The sequence below is a fragment of the Aythya ferina genome (assembly GCF_964211825.1).
Source record: "Aythya ferina genome assembly, contig: HAP1_SCAFFOLD_913, whole genome shotgun sequence".
Classification (NCBI taxonomy): domain Eukaryota; kingdom Metazoa; phylum Chordata; class Aves; order Anseriformes; family Anatidae; genus Aythya; species Aythya ferina.
In genome coordinates, this window is record NW_028180888.1 from 1 (window position 1) to 25512 (window position 25512).

Sequence of the window (25512 nt, forward strand, 5' to 3'; positions counted from 1 at the left end):
CTCAGGACCCCCCCCCGTGTCATTTTTTCCCCGGGGGGGGGTCACCTGGTGGGGGGTGAGCCCCCGCACGTGGGCCAGGAGGGGCTCGCGCAGCTCCGGGCACTTCTCGAAGACGGCGGCGAGTTGGGGGGGGGGGCAGCTGCAGGACCACCGGGAACGACTGCGGCTTGGTGCGCTGGCAGCACTTGATGAACCCCTCCCACACCTTGGGGTGCTTCCACACCTGGGGGGGGGGGCACCGGGGGGGTCAGGGAGCCCCCCCAAAAAAATTGGGGGGGGTCTGGGGTCGGGGGGTCCCAGCCACAGGCTTGGGGGGTGGCAGGGATGGAAAGAAATTGGGGGGAATGGGGGTCCCCCTCCCACACCTTGGGGTGTTTTCATACCTGGGGGGGGCACGGGGGGGGGTCAGGGAGCCCCCCCCAAAAAAATTGGGGGGGGTCTGGGGTCGGGGTCCCAGCCACAGGCTGGGGGGTTGCAGGGATGGAAAGAAATTGGGGGGAATGGGGGGCCCCCTCCCACACCTTGGGTGTGTTTTCATACCTGGGGGGGGCACGGGGGGGGTCAGGGAGCCCCCCCCCAAAAAATTGGGGGGGGTCTGGGGTTGGGGGTCCCAGCCACAGCATGGGGGGGTGGCAGGGATGGGGATAAATTGGGGGAAATGGGGGGGGAATGGGGGTCCCCCTCCAACATCTTGGGGTGTTTCTAGGCTGGGGGGGGCATGGGGGGGTCAGGGAGCACCCCCAAAAAATTGGGGGGGGTCTGGGGTCGGGGGTCCCAGCCACAGGCTGGGGGGTTGCAGGGATGGAAAGAAATTGGGGGGAATGGGGGGCCCCCTCCCACACCTTGGGGTGTTTTCATACCTGGGGGGGGCACCGGGGGGGTCAGGGAGCACCCCCAAAAAAATTGGGGGGGGTCTGGGGTTGGGGGTCCCAGCCACAGCATGGGGGGGGTGGCAGGGATGGGGATAAATGGGGGGAATGGGGGCTTCAAGGGGTCCCCTCTCACATCTTGGGGTGTTTTTCACACCTGGGGGGGGGCAGGGGGGGGTCAGGGAGCACCCCCAAAAAAACTGGGGGGGGGTCTGGGGTTGGGGGTCCAGCCACAGGCTGGGGGCGGGTGGCAGGGATGGGGGGGAATAGGGGGGGAATGGGGGGGAGTGGGGGGGGAATGGGGGTCCCCCTCCAACATCTTGGGGTGTTTCTAGGCTGGGGGGGGCACGGGGGGGGTCAGGGAGCACCCCCAAAAAAATTGGGGGGGGTCTGGGGTCGGGGGTCCCAGCCACAGCTGGGGGTTGCAGGGATGGAAAGAAATTGGGGGGAATGGGGGGCCCCCTCCCACACCTTGGGGTGTTTTTCATACCTGGGGGGGGGCAGGGGGGGTCAGGGAGCACCCCCAAAAAAATTGGGGGGGGTCTGGGGTCGGGGGTCCCAGCCACAGGCTGGGGGGTTGCAGGGATGGAAAGAAATTGGGGGGAATGGGGGTCCCCCTCCCACACCTTGGGGTGTTTTCATACCTGGGGGGGGCACGGGGGGGGTCAGGGAGCCCCCCCAAAAAAAATTGGGGGGGGTCTGGGGTCGGGGGTCCCAGCCACAGGCTGGGGGGGTGGCAGGGATGGGGGGAATAGGGGGGGAATGGGGGAGGAATGGGGGGGGAATGGGGGTCCCCTTCCCACACCTTGGGGTGTTTTCATACCTGGGGGGGGGCAGGGGGGGTCAGGGAGCACCCCCAAAAAAATTGGGGGGGGTCTGGGGTTGGGGGTCCCAGCCACAGGCTGGGGGGGTGGCAGGGATGGGGATAAATGGGGGGGAATGGGGGGGGAATGGGGGCTTCAAGGGGTCCCCCTCCAACATCTTGGGGTGTTTCCAGGCTGGGGGGGGCACGGGGGGGGCCAGGGAGCACCCCCAAAAAAATTGGGGGGGGTCTGGGGTCGGGGGTCCCAGCCACAGGCTGGGGGGGTGGCAGGGATGGGGATAAATGGGGGGGAATGGGGGTCCCACTCTGACACCTTGGGGTGCTTCCAGACCTGGGGGCGTATGGGGTGCTCAGGGAGCCCCCCCCCATCGCGACAGCCGCCCCACTATCATGACAGCCAGCCCCCGTATTGCGACACCCACCCCCCCATCACACTAGCTGTCCCCCTATCCCAACAGCCACCCCCCTATCGCAACAGCCACCCCCCTATCACGACAACCACCCCCTCTATCGTGACAGCCACCAACCTATCGTGCCAGCTGCCCCCCCTATCGCGCCAGCTGGCCCTTGTATCGTGACAGCTGGCCCCCTATCGCGACAGCCGGCCGCCCCCATTGCGATGGCCACGCCCCTGTCATGCCAGCCACCCCTCTGTCTATGCCGGCTGGCCCCCTATCGCGACAAGCACCCTGCTATTGTGACAGCCACCCCCCTGTCGCAACAGCCACCCACCCTATTGCGCCAGCCAGCCCCCCTACCGCACCAGCTGGCCCTTGTATTGTGACAGCTGCCCCCCTATCGCGACAGCCACCCCCCCATCACACCAGCCACCCCCCTATCACGACAGCCAGTCCCTCTATCGCGACGACCACCCCCCTATCGCGCCAGCCACCCCCCCCATCGCGCCAGCCACCCCCCTATTGCAATGACCACCTCCCTCTATCGCGACAGCCGCCCCCTATCGCGACAGCCACCCCCTATTGCAATGACCACCTCCCTCTATCGCGACAGCCACCCCCCTATCGTGCCAGCCAGCCCCCTATCGTGACGACCACCTCCCTCTATCGCGACAGCCGCCCCCCTATCGCGCCAGCCACTCCCCTATCGCGACGACCACCTCCCTCTATCGCGACAGCCGCCCCCCTATCGCGCCAGCCAGCCCCCTATCGCGACGACCACCTCCCTCTATCGCGACAGCCGCCCCCCTATCGTGACAGCCGGCCCCCTATCGCGACGACCACCCCCTCTATTGCGCCAGCCGCCCCCCTATCGCGCCAGCCACCCCCCTATCGCGACGACCACCTCCCTCTATCGCGCCAGCCGCCCCTCTATCGTGACAGCCACCCCCTCCCCCCCCCCCCCACCTGCTTCATGATGAGGCGGGACAGGATGTTCATGACGAAGCCGCCGAGGCGCGGGTACATGGTGAGCGCCTGGATGACGGTGCGCATCAGCAGCATGGGCAGGGGGCTCTGCTCCATCAGCTGCTGCATCACCACCGCCAGCACCTCCGACGTGTAGACGTTGCGCTCGGCGAAGCACAGGTTGGTGGCTGCGGGGGGGGGGACACCCTCGGTTGGGGTTGTGCCCCCCCGCCCCGGGGTGCGTGTCCGTCCCCCCCCCCCCCCCAAAGTCTCCGCTGCTCACCCTTGATGATGGATTTCATGTCGCACTTGGAGGAGTCGATGTTGTGCAGCGCGATCAGCAGCTCGCCGGGGTTCAGCGGGGACACCGCCGAGGCGCCGTCGCCTGCGGGGGGGGGATTTGTCACCCGGGGGGGGGGATTTGTCACCCGGGGGGGGGGACACGGCACCGCGGCCCCTCGCTGTGGTGGCTTGGTGACCCCAAAAATGGCACCGCGGTGGCCCTGTGTCCCCAAATCTGGCCCCATAGTGGCTCGGTGTCCCCAAATCTGGCACCAGAATCATCCCCGGGGGGGTCTCATGTCCCACATCCCCCCCCCATAGCTCAGTGTCCCCAAATCTGGCACCGTGGTGGCTCAGTGACCCCAAAAATGGCACCAGGGTGGCTCAGTGACCCCAAAAATGGCACCAGAATTGTCCCCAGGGGGGTCTCATGTCCCACGTCCCCCCCCCCATAGCTCAGTGACCCCAAATCTGGCACCAGAATCATCCCTGGGGGGGGGTCTCATGTCTCACATCCCCCCCCATAGCTCAGTGTCCCCAAATCTGGCACCAGAATTGTCCCTGGGGGGGTCTCATGTCCCACGTCCCTCCCCCCCATAGCTCAGTGACCCCAAATCTGGCACCACGGTGGCTCAGTGACCCCAAAAATGGCACCACAGTGGCCCTGTGTCCCCAAATCTGGCCCCGTAGTGGCTCAGTGTCCCCAAATCTGGCACCAGAATCATCCCCGGGGGGGGTCTCATGTCCCACGTCCCCCCCCCATAGCTCAGTGTCCCCAAATCTGGCACCACGGTGGCTCAGTGACCCCAAAAATGGCACCAGGGTGACTCAATGTCCCCAAATCTGGCACTGCAGTGGCTCGGTGTCCCCAAATCTGGCACCAGAATCATCCCTGGGGGGGTCTCCCATCCCACGTCCCCCCCCCTCCAGGACTGTCCCCAGGGGGGGGTCCCTACCGTGCTGCGTCCCCAGCAGGCGGTTGAAGACCTCCTTGACCACGATGGGGTTGAGCTTGATGAGCTTGGGGAGCGCCTGGATCACCTCTTTCTGCCCCAAAACCACGGCCCCCTCAGCGCTGACCCCGAGCGCCGGGCGGAGGGGACAGGGAGGGGACACGGGGAGGGGGACACGGGATGGGGACAAGGCGAGGGGACAGGACACGGGATTGGGACAAAAAATGGGGAATGGGGTGTAGGGGTGGGGACACGGGATGGGGACACACGATGGGGACATAGGATGGGAAAACGGGGTTGGGGACTTGGGGATGGGGACAGGACACGGGGATAGGGATGAGGACATGGGATGGGGACAGGAGATGGGGTGTAGGGGTCAGGACATGGGATGGGGACACAGGATGGGGACAGGGACACGGGGATGGGGACACGGAGATGGGGACATGGTGTAGGGGTCAGGACACGAGATGGGGACATGGGGATGGGGACACGGGGTGTAGGGAATGGGGACACAGGATGGGAATAGGGACACAGAATGGGGACAGGAGATGGGGAACGGGGTTGGGACAGGGATGGGGACGGGGACATAGGACGGGAAAACGGGGTTGGGGACATGGGGATGGGGACAGGACACGGGGATAGGGACAAGGACATGGGATGGGGACACGGAGATGGGGCCAGGAGACTTGGAATGGGGTTGGGACAGGGATGGGGACACAGGGATGGGGACGGGGACATAGGACGGGAAAACGGGCTTGGGGACACGGGGACACGGGGACAGGGGACACGGGGGGGACGCCCCCACCTTCTCCAGCCCGTTGAGGACGGGGATGAGGAAGCGCACGTCCGGCAGCCGCTTGTGGTACAGGTCCCGGACGCGCTTCACCAGCTCGGGCGAGGGCGGCACTGCGAGGAGGAGGAGGAGGAGGAGGAGGAGGAAGGGGATGAGGGGGGGGCCACCCGATGACAACGTGTCCCCGGGGGGTGTCCCCACGCGTCCCCGTCCCCACCTTTATCCGTCAGGCTGTGCAGGCAGCGCGTCACCAGCGTCTCGGCGCCCTTGGGGCAGTTCTCCACCAGCAGCAGCAGCTCGGGCGAGTTCATCCCCATCCCGCGGATCTGCGGCACGAGCGGCATCCCCAGCGTCCCCGCGGGGTCCCCAACGTCCCCAAGGGTCCCCCCGGGGTGTCCCCAAAGCTCACCGGCTGCTCGATGACCCGCAGCACGGTGCGCTTGATGTCGGCGATGGCCTCGGTGTAGACGGAGGCGAGCTCGTGGATCAGCTTGTGGTTGTGGGGCAGCAGCGCCAGGTAGAGGTAGAGGCACTGCTTGATGGTCTCCTCCGTCCAGGGCGCCGCCACCTCTGCGGGACACCCTTGTCACCTTGATGTCCCCCACCTCTGGGTGCCCCCCGTGGTCCCCGCGGGCTCACCGGTGTCCTTGTCGGCCCCGAAGAGGACGGAGGGCGGGTTGGGGTGCACCAGGAGCTGCAGGTAGTTGAGGGCGAATTTCTCCACGTAGTCCCGCAGCTGGTCCTTCTCGTACATGCGCTTGATGAAGAGCAGAGCCTGCTGCCGGACCTGCAGGGAGGGGGTGGCACCAGGGTGGGGACGTCACCGGCACGGGGACATCGCCATCATAGGGGTGGCACCGGCACGGGGATGGCACCGGCACGGGGACGGCACTGGCACGGGGATGTCACCATCATAAGGGTGGCACCGGCATGGGGATGGCACTGGCACGGGGATATCATCATGGGGATGTCACCAGCATGGGGACATTGCCATCATAGGGATGGCACCGGCACGGGGACGTCACTGGCACAAGGATGTCACCAGAGTGGGGACATCACCGGCACAGGGACATAATTTGGGATTATTGGGATAATCGCCATCGTGGGGATGTCACCGGCACAGGGATGTCACTGGCACGGGGACATTGCCATCATAGGGATGGCACTGGCATGGGGATGGCACCGGCACGGGGACATTGCCACCGTAGGGATGTCACTAGCATGGGGATGTCACTGGCACGGTGGGGACATCACCGGCACGAGGACGTCACCAGAGTGGGGACACCACTGGCACAGGGACATAATCATCATGGGGACATCACCAGCAAAGGGATGTCACCAGCATGGGGACGTCACCGTTGTGGGGATGTCACCAGTATAGGGACATCACCATCATGGGGACATTGCCACTGTGGGGATGTCACCAGCACGGGGACGTCACCAGCACAGGGACATCACCGGTGTGGCGATGTCGCCAGCACAGGGATGTCACCACCATGGGGACGTTGCCATCGTGGGGACAACACGGGGATTGTCACTGTCACAGGGATGTCACCACTGTGGGGACATCACCAGTGTGGGGACGTCACCACCATGGGGACATCACGGGGATGTCACCACCGTGGGGACATCACCATTGTGGGGACATCACCGGTGTGGGGACCTCGCCAGCACAGGAATGCCACCATCACGGGGGACGTCCCCACGGTGGGGCCATGACGGGGATGTCCCCACCGCGGGGATGTCCCCGGGGGTGTCCCCACCACGGGGATGTCCCCGGGGGTGTCCCCACGCTGCCCCCACCTTGTCCTTCTCGTGGGAGCTGAGGTCCAGCAGCACGTGCAGGTACTGGAACTGCCGCGAGGGTCGCTTGAAGATGAGGTCGCGCAGCGTGGACATCCCCAGGTAGGTCCGGCTCTGGGGGGGGGGGGGACACACGGGGAGGGGACACACGGGGACACGTCACCGCCCGGCCCCGGCCCCGCTGCCCACCCCCCCGAGCCCCCTCCCCTGGCGCCCACCTCGTCCTCGCAGTATTTGCGGATCACCTCCAGCGCGCTCTCGGTGATCAGCGGCGCCTCCAGCACCACCTTGGTGAAAACCCTGCGGGGACGGGGATGGTGTGGGGGGGCCGGGACCCGGGGGTGGGGACCCGATGGGGGCGGTTTGGGACCCTACGGGGGTAGTTTGGGACCCTCTGGGGGCGATTTGGGACACTAAGGGGGCAGTTTGGGACCTTAAGGGGCGATTTGGGACCTTAAGGGGGTGGTTTGGGACACTAAGGGGGAGATTTGGGACCCTATGGGGGCGATTTGGGACACTAAGGGGGCGATTTGGGACACTAAGGGGGCAGTTCAGGACCTTAAGGGGCGATTTGGGACCTTAAGGGGGCGGTTTGGGACCCCATGGGGGCAGTTTGGGACCCTAAGGGGGCCCCATTCCCATCCCAGCATCCCCATCCCCATCCTGGTTTTCCCATCCCCATCCCAGTGTCCCCATTCTGGTGGCCCCATCCCCATCCTGGTGGCCCCATCCCGGTGGCCCCATCCCCATCTTGGTGGCCCTGTCCTTGTCCTGGTGCCCCCATCCCCATCCCAGTTTCCCCATCCTCATCCTGGCATCCCCATCCCCATCCCAGCGTCCCCATCCCCATCCCAGCGTCCCCATCCCCATCCCAACTGTCCTGTCCTTGTCCTGGTGGCCCCATCCTGGTGTCCCCATCCCCATCCCGGTGTCCCCATCCCCATCCCGGTGTCCCCATCCCCATCCCGGTGTCCCCATCCCCATCCCAACAGTCCTGTTCTTGTCCTGGTGTCCCCATCCCCATCCTGGTGGCCCTGTCCTTGTCCTGGTGTCCCCATCCCCATCCTGGTGGCCCTGTCCTTGTCCTGGTGTCCCCATCCTGGTGTCCCCATCCCCATCCCAGCGCCCCCACCCCATCCCAGCGTCCCCACCCTCACCTCCCCATCCCCACCCCGCGCCCCCCGCGCCCCGCGCCCCGTCCCCCACCCATCCTTCTGGTCTGGCTTCTCCTGGAGGCCGGAGAGGAGCCCGATGAGGCAGTCGTCGTAGCGCTGGAGGCCGGGGGGGCCACGGCTCAGGTAGGCGTTGTACTCCTGGAAGAGCCACGCGAAAGCCAAATCCAGGCGCCCACGGACGTCCTCCAGCACGAAAGCCAGCAGCTCGCTCTGCAGCGGCACCTCGAAGTGCGTCACCAGCGCCGCCAGGATCTTCACGCGAGCCTAGGATGGAGAAAAACATTGGGTTTGGGTTTTTTTTTGTTTTTTTTTTTTTTGAACATCAGGAGGGAGGGTGCCGGACCTGGGCGGCTCCGCTGCAGGCGACGGCGCGCTCGGCGCGCAGGATGCGGGTGACGGCGCCCAGCTTCAGCTTCTCCACCTGCACGTCGCTCAGCGGCTTCACCACGTCGCTCAGGCGGAACACCTTCTTGCGGCCCCCCGCGCCCGCCAGCCTGAGGGATAGGAGGGGCTCAGCACCCAAACGGGAGGGGTTTCGGCCCGAAAAAGGGACCTCGGCACCCGAATGGGTGGTGTTTTGCCCCGAAAATGGGACCTCGGCACCCAAATGGGCGGCGTTTCAGCCCAAAAATGGGACCTTGGCACCCAAATGAGCGGTGTTTCAGCCCAAAAATGGGACCTTGGCATCCAAATGGGCAGTGTTTCGCCCCAAAAATGGGACCTCGGCACCCAAACGGGTGGTGTTTTGCCCCAAAAATGGGACCTCGGCACCCAAACAGGCAGCATTTCCCCCAAATAAAGGGATCTCAGCACCCAAATGGGTGTCGTTTCACGCCAAAAAGGGACCTCAGCACTCAAACGTGTTGTTTTGCCCCAAAAATGGGACCTTGGCACCCGAACTGGTGGTGTTTTGCCCCAAAAATGGGACCTCAGCACCCAAACGGGTGTCATTTCCCCCCAAAAAAGGGACCTCAGCACCCAAATGGGTGGTGTTTTGCCCCAAAAATGGGACCTCGGCACCCAAACAGGCACCGTTTCCCCCAAATAAAGGGATCTCAGCACCCAAACAGGTGTCATTTCCCCCCGAAAAAGGGACCTCGGAACCCAAATGGGCAGTGTTTCACCCAAAAAAGGGACCTCGGCACCCAAATGAGTGTCTTTTTGCCCCAAAAATGGGACCTCGGCACCCAAATGGGTGTCGTTTCACCCAAAAAAGGGACCTCAGCACCCAAACGGGCAGTGTTTCAGCCCAAAAATGAGACCTCAGCACCCAAACGGGCGGCGTTTCACCCAAAATTGGGACCTCGGCACCCAAACGGGTCCCATTTCCCCCCAAAACAAGAGGGGACAGTGGGCAACCCCTGCACCCAAATGGGACCCATTTCCCCCCAAAAAAAGGGGCAGCATGGGGGTCTCCCCGAGGACCTCAGCACCCAAATGGGTCCTGTTTTGCCCCAAAAAAAGAAAGGGGCAGCACCGGGCTTTCCCCGGGGACCTCAGCATCCAAACGTGTCCCATTTTGCCCCAAAAAAAGAAAGGGGTAGCACTGGAGTCTCCCCGAGGACCTCAGCACCCAAAGAGGTCCCATTTTGTCCCAAAAAGAAAGGGGGACAGTGGGGAACCCCAGCACCCAAATGGGTCCCATTTTCCCCCAAAAAGGGATGGCACTGGGGTCTCCCCGAGGACCTCAGCACCCAAACGGGTCCCATTTCACCCCAAAAAGAAAGGGGCAGCACCGGGTTCTCCCCAAGGACCTCAGCACCCAAACGGGTCGCGTTTCGCCCCAAAACCCTCATCCTGGGGGGTCTCACCGCGGCTGCGTGGCCGGCATGATGGGCTCCGGCCTCCGTTTGGTCTGGGGGGCTTCCTCCTCGGCGCCCCCCCCGGCCGAGCCCTGCGCCCCCAGCACGGCGATGGCCTGACCCTGCGCCAGCGCCGAGAGGCGCCGCTTGATCACCACGCTCTCCGGCTTGGCCGCCTTCTCCTCCTTGGGTTCCTCCTTCAGGTGCTTCGTCTGCTCCACGCCTGCCACGGGGAGGACAAAGATGAGCGGCAGGACCCCCCGATTTCATTCAGACCCCCCCCAAAAAAATAAATAAATCATGATTTTACCAGGGCCCAGCCCCGCTGCCGTCATCTGCGTGGCCATCAGGCGCGCGAGGTGCTTGATTTGCGCCTCGGTGCCCGCCGACTCCACCGGCGTGTAGGTGGCTTGGAAGGAGGCTGGCATGGCCTCGGGCAGGTACACCATGCTGATCAGCACCTGGGGGGGGTCCCACGAGGCTCAGGACCCCCCCCCAAATGCCTTTGTCCCCCCCCGAATGCGGGTGTCCCCCCCCCAAATGCGGGTGTCCCCCCGCTGACCAGGTTGGCGACGTTCTCCGGGGTGAGCAGGGGTTGCAGGAACTCGGCGGTGATGTCGGTGTCGGAGGGGGCGCTGGCCTGGGACCCCCCCTTGGGGGCTGCCACCGCCACCGCCTCCAGGTCCTTGTCCTCGTCGTCCTCCCCCAGCGGGGGCTCTGCGGGGGGTGGAGGAGGGGTCAGGGAAGCCCCCCGAGGTGGTCCCGAGGGGACGCAGGGGGGCGTCGTGGCACCAGGAGGGAACTGGGAGGGAACTGGGAGGGTACTGGGGGGCACTGCGGGGACCCTGGGGGGCTCTAAGGTCACCCCAGCTGCCCCCAGTGTCCCCAGGATGACAACGGGACAGCCCTGGGGTCTGTAAGGCCATTGTGCCTGTCACCAGTGTCCCCAGGAAGGTACTGGGAGGATACTGGGAGGCACTGGGAGGACCCTGGGGGGCACTAAGGCCACCCTGCCTGTCCCCGGTACCCCCAGGAGGTCCCTGGAGGGCACTGGGAGGTTACTGGGAGGACCCCGGGGGGCACTGGGAGGACCCTGGGGGTCTCTAAAGCCACTCCACCTGCCCCCAGTGTCCCCAGAAAGGCACTGGGAGGACCCTGGGAGACACTGGGAGGTCTTGGGAGGTCTCTAAAGCCACTCCACCTGCCTCCAGTGTCCCCAGAAGGGTACTGGGAGGACCCTGGGGGACTCCAGGAGGACCCTGGGAGGACCCTGGGAAGACCCTGGGGGTCTCTAAAGCCACTCCACTTGCCCCCAGTGTCCCCAGAAGGGTACTGCGAGGACCCTGGGGAACCCCAGGAGGACCCTGGGGGGCACTGGGAGGACCCTGGGGGGCACTGGGAGGTCTTGGGGGGTCTCTAAAGCCACTCCACCTGCCCCCAGTGTCCCCAGAAGGGTACTGGGAGAACCCTGGGGGACCCCAGGAGGACCCCGGGAGGCACTGGGAGGACGCTGGGGGTCTCCAAAGCCACTCCACCTGCCCCCAGTGTCCCCAGAAGGGTACTGGGAGGCCCCTGGGGGACTCCAGGAGGACCCTGGGTGGCACTGGGAGGACCCTGGGAGGCAATGGGAGGACCCTGGGAGGCACTGGGAGGTCTTGGGGGGTCTCTAAAGCCACTCCACCTGCTCCCAGTGTTCCCAGAAGGGTACTGGGAGGACCCTGGGGGACTCCAGGAGGACCCCGGGAGGCACTGGGAGGTCTTGGGGAACACTGGGAGGACCCTGGGGGGCACTGGGAGGTCCTGGGGGGTCTCTAAAGCCACTCCACCTACCCCCAGTGTCCCCAGATAGGCACTGGAAGGACCCTGAGGGTTACTGGGAGGACCCTGGGAGGCACTGGGAGGTCTTGGAGGGTCTCTAAAGCCACTCCACCTACCCGCAGTGTCCCCAGAAAGGCACTGGGAGGCCCCTGGGGGACCCCAGGAGTACCCCAGGAGGCACCGGGAGGCACCGGGAGGCCCATTACAACCCCAAAAATCACGAGGAGTCCCCCCCCCCTTGTCCCCCTGTCCCCCCCACCACCCCCCCTCACCGATCTTCATCTTCTTGAGGGTGGCGTCGGGCTCGTCGCGGGGGCGCTTGCGGGCGTCGCGGGGGCTGGGCATGCTGCGGGCGATTTCGGCTTGCTGGGTGCCCAGGTCGACCAGCAGGGTGGTGATCTGAGCCTGGAAGTCCCCCGAGGCCGGGTGCCGCAGCACGCTCAGCAGGTGAAGCTTCAGGTTCTTGCGCACGCTGCTCACCTGAGACTTGGCCAGGGTGGGGGGCAGGTTGGCTGTGAAGAAAGGGGGGGGGGCGCAACAACGGTGGGGACACGTTGGGGACGCACGGCGGGCCGGGACATCCAGAGAGCAGCACCGAAATGAGGTGGAGGGGAGGAAAGAGGGGATCCGGGAGCTCAACACCAAAAGGAGGTGGGGGGGGGGCATCGGGGGTCCAGGACCCCAACCCCAAAAGGAGGTGGTGTGGGGGCACCAGGATCCAGGACACCCAGACCCCAAACCCTAGGGGAGGTGGCAATGGGGACAGCAGGGATCCAGGACCCCAACCCCAAAAGGAGGTGGCAGTGGAGACATCGGGGATATGGGACCCCAACCCCAATAGGAGGTGGTGTGGGGACACTGGGATCCAGTACCCCAACCCCAATAGGAGGTGTGGGGGGGACACGTTGGGGGTCCGGGACATCCAGACACCAGCACTGAAATGAGGTGGAGGGGAGGAAAGAGGGGATCTGGGAGCTCAACACCAAAAGGAGGTGGGGGGGGGACATCGGGGATCCAGGACCCCAACCCCAATAGGAGGTGGGGGGGGGGGACACCAGGATCCAGGACACCCAGACCCCAAACCCTAGGGAAGGTGGCAATGGGGACATCGGGGATCCAGGACCCCAACCCCAATAGGAGGTGGGGGGGGGACACTGGGGACTCAGTACACCCAGACCCCAGACCCAATAGGAGGTGGCAGATGAGGACACTGGGATCCAGGACACCCAGACACCAGCCCCTAAGGGAGGTGGCAGTGGGGACATCAGGGTTCCAGGACCCCAACCCCAATAGGAGGTGGTGGTGGGGACACCAGGGGGTCCAGGACATCCAGAGACCAGCACCAAGGATCTGTGGTTGGGGATCTGGGACCCCAACCCCAATAGGAGGTGGTGTGGGGACACCGGGGGTCCAGGACCCCAACCCCAATAGGAGGTGGGGGGGGACACTGGGGATCTGGGACCCCAACCCCAATAGGAGGTGGCAGTGGGGACACCGGGATCTAGGACCCCAACCCCAACAGGAGGTGGCAGTGGGGACATTGGGGATATGGGACCCCAACCCCAATAGGAGATGGTGTGGGGACACTGGGCATCCAGGATCCCAACCCCAATAGGAGGTGGTGTGGAGACATCAGGGGTCCAGGACCCCAACCCCAATAGGAGGTGGGGGGGGACACTGGGGATCTGGGACCCCAACCCCAATAGGAGGTGGTGTGGGGACACCAGGATCCAGGACACCCAGACCCCAAACCCTAGGGGAGGTGGCAATGGGGACATCGGGGATCCAGGACCCCAACCCCAAAAGGAGGTGGCAGTGGGGACATTGGGGATATGGGACCCCAACCCCAATAGGAGGTGGGGGGGGGACACTGGGCATCCAGGATCCCAACCCCAATAGGATGTGGTGTGGGGACACCGGGGGTCCGGGACACACAGAGACCAGCCCCAATAGGAGGTGGCAATGGGGACATTGGGTATCTGGGACCCCAACCCCAATAGGAGGTGGCAGCAGGGACAGAGGGGATCCGGAACCCCAACCCCAATAGGAGGTGGTGTGGGGACACTGGGGGTCTGGGACCCCAACCCCAAAAGGAGGTGGCAGTGGAGACACCAGGAATCTGGGACCTTAACCCCAAAAGGAGGTGGTGTGGGGACATCAGGGATCCAGGACCCCAACCCCAATAGGATGTGGTGTGGGGACACCAGGGGGTCCAGAACACACAGAGACCAGCCCCAATAGGAGGTGGCAATGGGGACATCAGGGATCTGGGACCCCAACCCCAATAGGAGGTGGGGGGAGACACTGGGGATCTGGGACCCCAACCCCAATAGGAGGTGGCAGCAGGGACACTGGGCACCCAGGACCCCAACCCCAACAGGAGGTGGCAGCGGGGACATCGGGTATCTGGGACCCCAACCCCAACAGGAGGTGGCAGTGGGGACCCCGGGGGTCCCTCCCCGCCGTCCCCAGCCCCCTTCCCACCCCCCCCCCCGGGGCGCTCACCGTGCAGGGTCTCGTAGGCCTGGATGACCTCGGCCATGAACATGGGGCGCTGGCGGGCGATGGTGGCCAAGGAGCCCAGCGCGGCCGTCAGGTTGATGCTGGAGATGGCCGGGTGCACCATGAACTTCAGCAGCTGCTCCAGCGCCGCCTTGCCCTCCTCCCACAGCACGTCTGCGGGGACAAAGAGGGGGGGGGGACACGTGGGGACACCGGGATGGAGGGACCTGGGACGTGGGGACACGCGTGGGGGCACGGGGGGACGCGGGGATGGAGGGATGCAGGGATATGGGGACACGCGTGGGGGCACAGGGATGTGGGGACATGGGGATGGAGGGACTTGGAACATGGGGACACACGTGGGGACACAGGGATGGAGGGACCTGGGACATGGGGACACACATGGGGGCACAGGGACACATATGGGGATGTGGGGATACGGGGATGTGGGGATATGGGGACAAAAGGACATGGGGACACAAGGATATGGGGATGGAGGGACATGGGGACACACGTGGGGGCATGGGGGGACACGGGGATGTAGGGACTTGGGACACGGGGACACACGTGGGGACACAGGGATGGAGGGACCTGGGACATGGGGACACGCGTGGGGGCACAGGGATGTGGGGACATGGGGATGGAGGGACTTGGGGACACGCGTGGGGGCATGGGGGGACGCGGGGATGGAGGGACTTGGGACATGGGGACACACGTGGGGACACAGGGATGGAGGGACCTGGGACATGGGGACACGCGTGGGGGCACGGGGGGACGCGGGGATGGAGGGACTTGGGACATGGGGACACACGTGGGGACACAGGGATGGAGGGACCTGGGACATGGGGACACGCGTGGGGGCACGGGGGGACGCGGGGATGGAGGGATGCAGGGATATGGGGACAAAAGGACATGGGGACACAAGGATATGGGGATGGAGGGACTTGGGGACACACGTGGGGGCACGGGGGGACGTGGGGATGGAGGGATGCAGGGATATGGGGACACGCGTGGGGGCACAGGGATGTGGGGACATGGGGATGGAGGGACTTGGGGACACGCGTGGGGGCACGGGGGGACACGGGGATGGAGGGACTTGGGACATGGGGACACACGTGGGGGCACGGGGGGACGCGGGGATGGAGGGATGCAGGGATGTGGGGATATGGGGACAAAAGGACATGGGGACACAAGGATATGGGGATGGAGGGACATGGGGACACACGTGGGGGCACAGGGGGACGCGGGGATGTAGGGACTTGGGACATGGGGACACACGTGGGGACACAGGGACACATATGGGGATGTGGGGATACAGGGATGCAGGGATATGGGGACAAATGGACATGGGGACACAGGGATATGGGGATGGAGGGACATGGGGACACGCGTGGGGGCACGGGGGGACGCGGGGATGTAGGGACTTGGGACATGGGGACACACGTGGGGACACAGGGATGGAGGGACCTGGGACATGGGGACACGCGTGGGGGCACGGGGGGACGCGGGGATGGAGGGATGCAGGGATATGGGGACAAAAGGACATGGGGACACAAGGATATGGGGATGGAGGGACTTGGGGACACACGTGGGGGCACGGGGGGACGTGGGGATGGAGGGACTTGGGACATGGGGACACGCGTGGGGACACAGGGATGTGAGGGCACGGGGTTGCGGGGACATGTAGGGACACAGGGACACTGGGATGTAGGGACTTGGGGACATGCGTGGGGGCACGGGGGGACACGGGGATGGAGGGATGCAGGGATATGGGGACAAAAGGACATGGGGACACATGGATATGGGGATGGAGGGACATGGGGACACGCGTGGGGACACAGGGGGACATATGAGGATACAGGGATGCAGGGATATGGGGACACATGGGGGGACACGTGGGGACACAGGGACGTGAGGGCACGGGGATGTGGGGCCATGTAGGGACACAGGGACACCGGGATGTAGGGACTTGGGACATGGGGACACACATGGGGGCACAGGGATGTGGGGACACAGGGATGGAGGGACTTGGGGACACGCGTGGGGGCACGGGGGGACGCGGGGATGGAGGGACTTGGGACATGGGGACACACGTGGGGACACAGGGACACATATGGGGATGTGGGGATACAGGGATGTGGGGATATGGGGGCACAGGGACATGGGGACACACGTGGGGGCACAAAGATGTGGGGATGTAGGGACATGGGGACATAAAGATATGGGGACATGAGGACGCAGGGATGTAGGAACATGAGGATGCGGGGATATGGGGACATCAGGACATGGGGACACAGGGACATGGGGATATGGGAATATAGAGACTTTAGGATATGGGGACGCGTGGATATGGGAACGTGAGGATGCAGGAGTATAGGAACGTGGGGACGTGGGAATATGGGGACATGGGGACAGGGGGACACGGGGACATGGGGACACGGGGACAGGGGGACACGGGGACAGGGGGACACGGGGACAGGGGGACACGGGGACGCAGGGATATAGGAACATGGAGACACAGGGATATGGGGACACGGGGACATGGGGACACGGGGACGCAGGGATATAGGAACATGGGGACGCAGGGATACGGTGACATCAGGACATGGGGACGGGGACAAAGGGACACGGGGGCACGGAGACGCAGGGACACGGGGTCGGGGGCTTTTGGGGCGGCGCGGTGGCTCACTGTATTTGATGTAGGGGTGGTCCTTGGGGATGCGCTCCAGGCTGATGTCGTTCTCGTGGCGCTTGGGGACGTCGGAGTCGGCCACGCGGGGGGACAGGGTGACAATCAGCCCCTCCACGAACTTGATGGCGTGCGTGCGCACCCCGTCGTTGTCCGAGTCCAGCAGCAGGATGATGTCGCTGGCCATGGCCGCCACCATCTCCCAGCACGCCTCCTGCAGCTCGCTGATGGCTTTCGACTTCACCATCCACTGCAAGCGACCGGCACAACCTCGGGGTGACCCCCCCAGCACCCAAGGGTGGCCCCCACTCCCGCCTCGGGCACCCATGGGTGCCCCCATGGCCGCCACCATCTCCCAGCACGCCTCCTGCAGCTCGCTGATGGCTTTCGACTTCACCATCCACTGCAAGCGACCGGCACAACCTCGGGGTGACCCCCCCCACCCCGGGCACCCAAGGGTGGCCCCCATCCCCCAAATCGGGCACCCATGGGTGCCCCCATGGCCGCCACCATCTCCCAGCACGCCTCCTGCAGCTCGCTGATGGCTTTCGACTTCACCATCCACTGCAAGCGACCGGCACAACCTCGGGGTGACCCCCCCCACCCCGGGCACCCAAGGGTGGCCCCCACTCCCGCCTCGGGCACCCATGGGTGCCCCCATGGCCGCCACCATCTCCCAGCACGCCTCCTGCAGCTCGCTGATGGCTTTCGACTTCACCATCCACTGCAAGCGACCGGCACAACCTCGGGGTGACCCCCCCCACCCCGGGCACCCAAGGGTGGCCCCCATCCCCCAAATCGGGCACCCATGGGTGCCCCCATGGCCGCCACCATCTCCCAGCACGCCTCCTGCAGCTCGCTGATGGCTTTCGACTTCACCATCCACTGCAAGCGACCGGCACAACCTCGGGGTGACCCCCCCCACCCCGGGCACCCAAGGGTGGCCCCCATCCCCCAAATCGGGCACCCATGGGTGCCCCCATGGCCGCCACCATCTCCCAGCACGCCTCCTGCAGCTCGCTGATGGCTTTCGACTTCACCATCCACTGCAAGCGACCGGCACAACCTCGGGGTGACCCCCCCAGCACCCAAGGGTGGCCCCCATCCCCCAAATCGGGCACCCATGGGTGCCCCCATGGCCGCCACCATCTCCCAGCACGCCTCCTGCAGCTCGCTGATGGCTTTCGACTTCACCATCCACTGCAAGCGACCGGCACAACCTCGGGGTGACCCCCCCCACCCCGGGCACCCAAGGGTGGCCCCCACCCATGGGTGCCCCCATGGCCGCCACCATCTCCCAGCACGCCTCCTGCAGCTCGCTGATGGCTTTCGACTTCACCATCCACTGCAAGCGACCGGCACAACCTCGGGGTGACCCCCCCAGCACCCAAGGGTGGCCCCCACTCCCGCCTCGGGCACCCATGGGTGCCCCCATGGCCGCCACCATCTCCCAGCACGCCTCCTGCAGCTCGCTGATGGCTTTCAACTTCACCATCCACTGCAAGCGACCGGCACAACCTCAGGGTGACCCCCCCAGCACCCAAGGGTGGCCCCCATCCCCCAAATCGGGCACCCATGGGTGCCCCCATGGCCGCCACCATCTCCCAGCACGCCTCCTGCAGCTCGCTGATGGCTTTCGACTTCACCATCCACTGCAAGCGACCGGCACAACCTCGGGGTGACCCCCCAGCACCCAAGGGTGGCCCCCACCCCGCCTTGGGCACCCATGGGTGCTCCCATGGCCGCCACCATCTCCCAGCACGCCTCCTGCAGCTCGCTGATGGCTTTCGACTTCACCATCCACTGCAAGCGACCGGCACAACCTCGGGGTGACCCTCCCCGGGCACCCAAGGGTGGCCCCCATCCCCCAAATCGGGCACCCATGGGTGCCCCCATGGCCGCCACCATCTCCCAGCACGCCTCCTGCAGCTCGCTGATGGCTTTCGACTTCACCATCCACTGCAAGCGACCGGCACAACCTCGGGGTGACCCCCCCCACCCCGGGCACCCAAGGGTGGCCCCCACCCATGGGTGCCCCCATGGCCGCCACCATCTCCCAGCACGCCTCCTGCAGCTCGCTGATGGCTTTCGACTTCACCATCCACTGCAAGCGACCGGCACAACCTCGGGGTGACCCCCCCCTGGCACCCAAGGGTGGCTGCACCCCTCGGGCACCCATGGGTGCTCACCGGGAGCCGCTCACCTGCAGGGCCACCTTGTAGAGCTGCGTCATGGTGAGGATGGCTTTCTTCACCACGTTGACGTTCTCGTCCTTCAGCAGCATGTTGAGGTTGGCGATCAGCTTCAGCAGCAGCTCGATGTCCCGCTTGCTGCGAGATTTTTCCCATTTTTCCATTTTTTCAGCCCAAAAAAAAAAAGCGCCGAAAACGGCTTTTTTTGACCCAAAATGGACCCAACCCCGCTCCTGTTCTCTTACCACGCCTCCTCGATGAAGCCCACCACGAACTTGCGCACCTCGATGGATTTGTCGGCTTGGAAGGCGATGATCTCCTAAAGGGGGGGGGGGGGAAAAAGGGGGGGGCAAAAAAAAAAAGGGGGGGCAAAAAAAAAAAGGGGGGGGAAAAAAAAAGGGGGGGAAAAGAAGAAAAAAAAGGGGGGGCTCAGCACCCAGCAGGATCCGTCCCGGTGTCCCCCCCCGACCCCGTGTCCCCCCCCCATCCCGTGTCCCCCCCCGACCCCGTGTAACCCCCCCCCAACCCCGTGTAACCCCCCTCCACCCCGTGTCCCCCCCCCATGTCCCCACCCCGACCCCGTGTCCCCCCCCTCCACCCCGTGTCCCCCCCCCATGTCCTCCCCCGACCCCGTGTCCCCCCCCACCCCCGTGTCCCCCCCTTCCACCCTGTGTCCCCCCCCCAACCCTGCGTCCCCCCCCAATCCCATGTCCCCCCCCTCCACCCCGTGTCCCCCCCCATGACCCCCCTCCACCCCGTGTCCCCCCCCCAACCTATATCCCCCCCCAAACCCCTTGTCGCCCCCCCCTTCACCCCGTGTGTCCCCCCCCGACCCCGCGCCCCCCCCAACCTATATCCCCCCCCCACCCCGCGTCCCCCCCCCCAACCTATATCCCCCCCCCAACCTATATCCCCACCCCACCCCGTGTCCCCCCCCTCCATCCCGTGTCCCCCCCCCCACCTCATGTCCCCCCCCCACCCCGTGTCCCCCCCCCGACCCTCTGTCCCCACCCCGTGTCCCCCCCCACCCCGTGTCCCCCCCCCTTTTTACTCACATCAAGGAAATTATCCAGCAGCGTCGGGTCCTTGTTGATGATCAGCTCCTGCACCTGGGGGGGGGGGGACACAGGGTGAGGGGGGGGGGTCGTGGTGCCCCCCCCGGGGTAGGATGTGCCCCCCCCCAACCCCCCCACCTGCTTGAGGATGGTGATTTTGGAGTCGGTGCCCACCAGCGCCGCCTGGTTCAGGAGGTCCACGACCTGGGGGGGGGCACGGGGACATCAAGGGGGGGGGACGGGGACACGGGGGGGGGACGGGGACATTGGGGAAGGGATGGGGACACCGGGGGGGGTCAAAGGTAGAGGGGGGGGGGAGCTGGAGCCCTGCTGTTCTGGGTCCCCAAAATGCCCACCCCCCCAAAGTGGGAACCCCCAAAGCCCCCCCCATTCCCAAAACAGTGCCCTCCCCCCCCCCGCAGTGCCCCCCATCCCCAAATTGGGGTCCCCCCTGTGCCCCCCACCCCCAAAGTAGGGACCCCCATGCTCCCCACCCCCAAACCAGTCCCCCCATGCCCCCCCACCCCCAAATCAACCCCCCCCAGCGCCCCCCCATCCCCACCCCAGCCCCCCCCAGTGCCCCCCATCCCCAAATTGGGCCCCCCACCCCCAAAGTAGGGTCCCCCCCTGCCCCCCACCCCAAACCAACCCCCCCATTTCCCCCCCACCTCCAAACTAGCCCCCCAGTGCCCCCCCACCCCCAAACCAGTCCCCCCAGTGCCCCCCCCCCCAAACCAGCCCCCCTGTTCCCCTAAACAGCCCCCCCATACCCTCCACCCCCAAACCAGTCCCCCCCAGTGCCCCCCATCCCCAAATTGGGCCCCCCCAGTGCCCCCCACCCCCAAACCAGCCCCCCCAGAGCCCCCCTACCCCCAAATCACCCCCCATTTCCCCCCCACCCCAAACCAGCCCCCCCATTTCCCCCCCACCCCCACCCCAGTCCCCCAGTGCCCCCATCCCCAAATTGGGCCCCCCAGAGCCCCCCCCACCCCCAAACCAGTCCCCCCAGTGCCCCCCCACCCCCAACCCAGCCCCCCCCAGTGCCCCCCACCCCCAAACCAGTTCCCCCCGAGCCCCCCCACCCCAAGTAGGGTCCTCCCCGTGCCCCCCACCCCACCCCAGCCCCCCCCAGTGCCCCCCCATCCCCAACCCAGCCCCCCCCAGAGCCCCCCCACCCCCAAAGTCGGGTCCCCCCCATACCTCCCACCCCCAAACCAGTCCCCCCAGTGCCCCCCCCACCCCCAAACCAGTCCCCCCAGTGCCCCCCAACCAGCCCCCCCATACCTTCCACCCCCAAACCAACCCCCCCATTTCCCCCCACCTCCAAACTAGCCCCCCAGTGCCCCCCACCCCCAAACCAGTCCCCCCAGTGCCCCCCCCCCAAACCAGCCCCCCCTGTTCCCCTAAACAGCCCCCCCATACCCTCCACCCCAAACCAGCCCCCCAGAGCCCCCTACCCCAAATCACCCCCCCATTTCCCCCCCACCCCCAAACCAGCCCCCCCATTTCCCTCCCACCCCCACCCCAGTCCCCCCAGTGGCCCCCATCCCCAAATTGGGCCCCCCCAGAGCCCCCCCCACCCCCAAACCAGTCCCCCAGTGCCCCCCCACCCCCAACCCAGCCCCCCCCAGTGCCCCCCACCCCCAAACCAGTTCCCCCCGAGCCCCCCCACCCCCAAAGTAGGGTCCTCCCCGTGCCCCCCACCCCCACCCCAGCCCCCCCCAGTGCCCCCCCATCCCCAAACCAGTCCCCCCAGTGCCTCCCATCCCCAAACCAACCCCCCCATTTCCCCCCCACCCCAAAACCAGTCCCCCCAGTGCCCCCCCAACCTGAAACCAGTCCCCCAGCGCCCCCCCATCCCCAAACCAACCCCCCATTTCCCCCCACCCCCACCCCCACCCCAGCCCCCCCAGCGCCCCCCCCCCACCAAATCAACCCCCCCCAGCGCCCCCCACCCCCACCCCAGCCCCCCCCAGTGCCCCCCCCGTCCCCAAACTGGGCCCCCCCCCCGCGCCCCCACCCTCTCGGAGGTGCTCATGCTGTCGGCCCCGCACTCCTCCTCGCTGAAGAACTGCGAGGCCACGCTCATGCGGGTGCTGGGGGGGCCCTCGGCGCCCCCCGGCCCCGCCATGGCCCCAAACACGGTCCCGGGGGGGGAGCACAGGGCCTAGGGGGGAAACCGGGACGTCCGTCAGGGGCCTGGGGCACCCTATAGGGCCCAGAGAAGCCTTATAGGGCCCCAGGATGCCCTATAGGGCCCTAGGACACCCTATAGGGCCCCAGAATGCCCTATAAAGCCCTAGGACACCCCATAGGGCCCAGAGAAGCCTTATAGGGCCCCAGGATGACCTATAGGGCCCTAGGACACCCTATAGGGCCCAGAGAAGCCTTATAAGGCCCCAGGATGACCTATAGGGCCCCAGGATGTCCTATAGGGCCATGGGGCACCCTATAGGGCCCAGAGAAGCCTTATAAGGCCCCAGGATGACCTATAGGGCCCCAGGATGTCCTATAGGGCCATGGGGCACCCTATAGGGCCCAGAGAAGCCTTATAAGGCCCCAGGATGACCTATAGGGCCCCAGGATGTACTATAGGGCCCTAGGACCCCCTATAGGGCCCCAGGATGCCCTATAAAGCCCTAGGACACCCCATAGGGCCCAGAGAAGCCTTATAGGGCCCCAGGATGACCTATAGGGCCCTAGGACCCCCTATAGGGCCCCAGGATGTCCTATAGGGCCATGGGGTACCCTATAGGGCCCAGAGAAGCCTTATAAGGCCCCAGGATGTCCTATAGGGCCCTAGGATGTCCTTCTAGGGCCCCAGAATACTCTACAAAGGCCCCAGGATGTCCTATAGGGCCCTAGGACACCCTATACAGCCCCAGGATGCTCTAAAAGGGCCCCAGATGCCCTATAGGGCCCTAGGACACCCAATAGGGCCCCAGAATTCTCTATAGGGCCCCAGGACCCCCTATAGGGCCCCAAGATGCCCTATAGGGCCCTAGGATGCTCTAAAAGGGCCCCAGGACCCCCTATAGGGCCCCAAGATGCCCTACAGGGCCCTAAGATGCTCTAAAAGGGCCCCAGGATGTCCTATAGGGCCCTGGGGCACCCTATAGGGCCCAGAAAAGCCTTATAGGGCCCCAGGATGTCCTATAGGGCCCTAGGACACCCTATACGGCCCCAGGATGCTCTAAAAGGGCCCCAGGATGCCCTATAGGGCCCTAGGACACCCAATAGGGCCCCAGAATTCTCTATAGGGCCCCAGGACCCCCTATAGGGCCCAAGATGCCCTATAGGGCCCTAGGATGCTCTAAAAGGGCCCCAGGATGTCCTATAGGGCCCTGGGGCACCCTATAGGGCCCAGAGAAGCCTTTTAGGGCCCCAGGATGTCCTATAGGGCCCTAGGACACCCTATACGGCCCCAGAATGCTCTAAAAGGGCCCTAGGATGCCCTATAGGACCACAACACACTCCATATGGTCCCTGGGATACCTTATAGGGCCCCAGGATGCCTTATTGGGCCCCCGCATGCTCCATATGGTCCCTGTAACACCCTATAGGGCCCCAGGTGACTCTAAAAGGCCCCAGGATGCCCTATAGGGCCCTACGACACCCTATAGGGCTTTAGGACACCCTACAAGGACCCCAAGATGCCCTATAGGGCCCCAGCACACTCCATATGGTCCCCTGGGGTGCCTTATAGGGCCCCAGGATGCCCCATATGGTCCTTGTGACACCTTATAAGGCTCCAGGACACTCTAAAAGGGCCCCAGGATGCCCTATAGGGTCCTGAGATGCCCTATAGGGCCCCAGAACACTCTAAAATGGCCCCAGGACGCGCTATAGGGCCCCAGGATGCCCCATATGGTCCCTGGGGACCCTATAGGGCCCCTGAACGCTCCATATGGTGCCTGGGATGCCCTATGGGGACACGGACTGCCCTTAGGGTGTCCCATATGACCCCAGGACACTCTATAGGGGCCCAGGACACTCTATGGGGGCCCTGGCGCGCCACTGGGATGCCATATATGGCCCCGGGATGCCCTATAGGGGCACATACGGCCCCAGCATGCTGTACACAGCCCCCATCCTATAAGATCCCCAGGATGCCCTATATGGCCCCGAGATGCTCTATAGGGCCCCCGGGATATCCCAACCCCCCTGGGCTGCCCCATACGCCCCCCTCTGGGGCTCTGCCACCCCCTGTCCTCTGCACCCACCCTATAGGGGCCCTCCAGGCCCCTATAGAGCTCCTCCACCCCATATGCCCCATCAGGCCCCTACAGAGCCCCCCCCCAGCCCCACAGACCCCTATAGGAGCTCCCCGCCCCGCAGGCCCCTATAGGGCCCGTCCCTCCTCCCACTGGCTCCTATAGGGCACCCCCCCACCCCTATAGGCCCCTGGAGATCCCTATAAGCCCCTAGAGATCCCTATAGGCCCCCAGAAGCCCTTTATAGCCCCCTATAAGGCCCTAGAGCCCCCTATAGCCACCCCACAGGCCCCTATAGCCCCCTATAGATCCCTATAGCGCCCCCAGCCCCCTGTAAACCCCCAACAACCCTCCCTAGCCCCCTATAACCCCCCTAGAGCTCCTCCCAGCCCCCTATAGCCCCATATAGCTCCCCCATCCCCCTATAAACCCCCTATAGGCCCCCCCCAGCCCACTATAAATGCCTTATAGGCCCCCCCAACCCCATATAGATCCCCTATAGCCACCCACAGGCCCCTATGCCCCCCCCAGCCCCCTATAAACCCCCTATAGGCTCCCATAGCCCCCTATAGGCTCCCATAGCCCCCTATACCCCCCTATAAACCCCACTATAGGTGCCCTATAGATCTCTATAGCCTCCTATAAACCCCCTATAGGCCCCCTATATATAGATCTCTATAGCCTCCTATAAACCCCCTATAGGCCCCCTATAGGCCCCCATAGACCCCCATAGCCCCCCATAGATCCCTATAGCCTCCTATAAACCCCCCTATGGGCCCCTATAGGCCTCTATAGCCCCTCATAGCCCCCCTATAGGCCCCCATAGCCCCCTATAGGCCCCTATAACCCCCCCTATAGGCCCCCCTAGCCCCCTGTAGACCCCCATAGCCCCCTATAGCCTCCTATAAACCCCCTTATGGGCCCTATAGGCCCCTATAGCCCCCTATAGGCCCCCATAGGCCCCTATAGGCCCCCCTAGCCCCCTATAGCCCCCTATAGGGCCCTACAGATCCCTATAGCCTCCTATAAACCCCCTATAGGCCCCTATAGCCCCCTATAGGCCTCCTATAGCCCCCCATAGCCCCCTATAGGCCCCCATAGGCCCCTATAGGCCCCCATAGCCCCCCTATGGCCCCCCCATGCCCCCAGCCCCCCCCTCACCGCCTCCCGCGCGCTCA

At 65.3% G+C, this 25512-nt stretch overlaps 1 protein-coding gene and 2 long non-coding RNA genes across 4 annotated transcripts; 1 reads left to right on the forward strand and 2 right to left on the reverse strand.

Annotated features, from left to right (window-relative positions):
* Positions 1–45: 45 nt before the first annotated feature.
* SYMPK (symplekin scaffold protein) lies at positions 46–25512 on the reverse strand (the record flags this gene model as incomplete). Its single annotated transcript, XM_084540480.1, is given in 25 exon segments — positions 46–135; positions 137–223; positions 3057–3244; positions 3340–3441; positions 4295–4385; positions 5097–5197; positions 5302–5410; positions 5494–5654; positions 5724–5871; positions 6888–7001; positions 7106–7187; positions 8094–8326; positions 8406–8556; positions 9874–10087; positions 10175–10325; positions 10427–10581; positions 11955–12194; positions 14188–14358; positions 16874–17123; positions 19077–19203; positions 19311–19384; positions 20121–20174; positions 20259–20324; positions 22141–22287; positions 25496–25512. Coding segments are annotated over 24 exon segments (3270 nt in total), but the record flags the coding sequence as incomplete, so codon positions are not given.
* Positions 8564–9523, reverse strand: LOC311429400. 2 transcript variants are annotated; one of them, XR_014688246.1, is made up of 3 exons: positions 9488–9523; positions 9200–9324; positions 8564–8867 (listed from the first exon to the last, which is right to left on the reverse strand). It is a non-coding gene; the product is annotated as an uncharacterized lncRNA (long non-coding RNA). The 2 variants fall into 2 exon arrangements; XR_014688247.1 differs by lacking the exon at positions 9488–9523 and adding an exon at positions 9366–9413 and having other exon boundaries at positions 9200–9282.
* On the forward strand, positions 12205–14144 carry LOC311429399. The gene is made up of 3 exons (XR_014688245.1): positions 12205–12379; positions 12433–13871; positions 14019–14144. It is a non-coding gene; the product is annotated as an uncharacterized lncRNA (long non-coding RNA).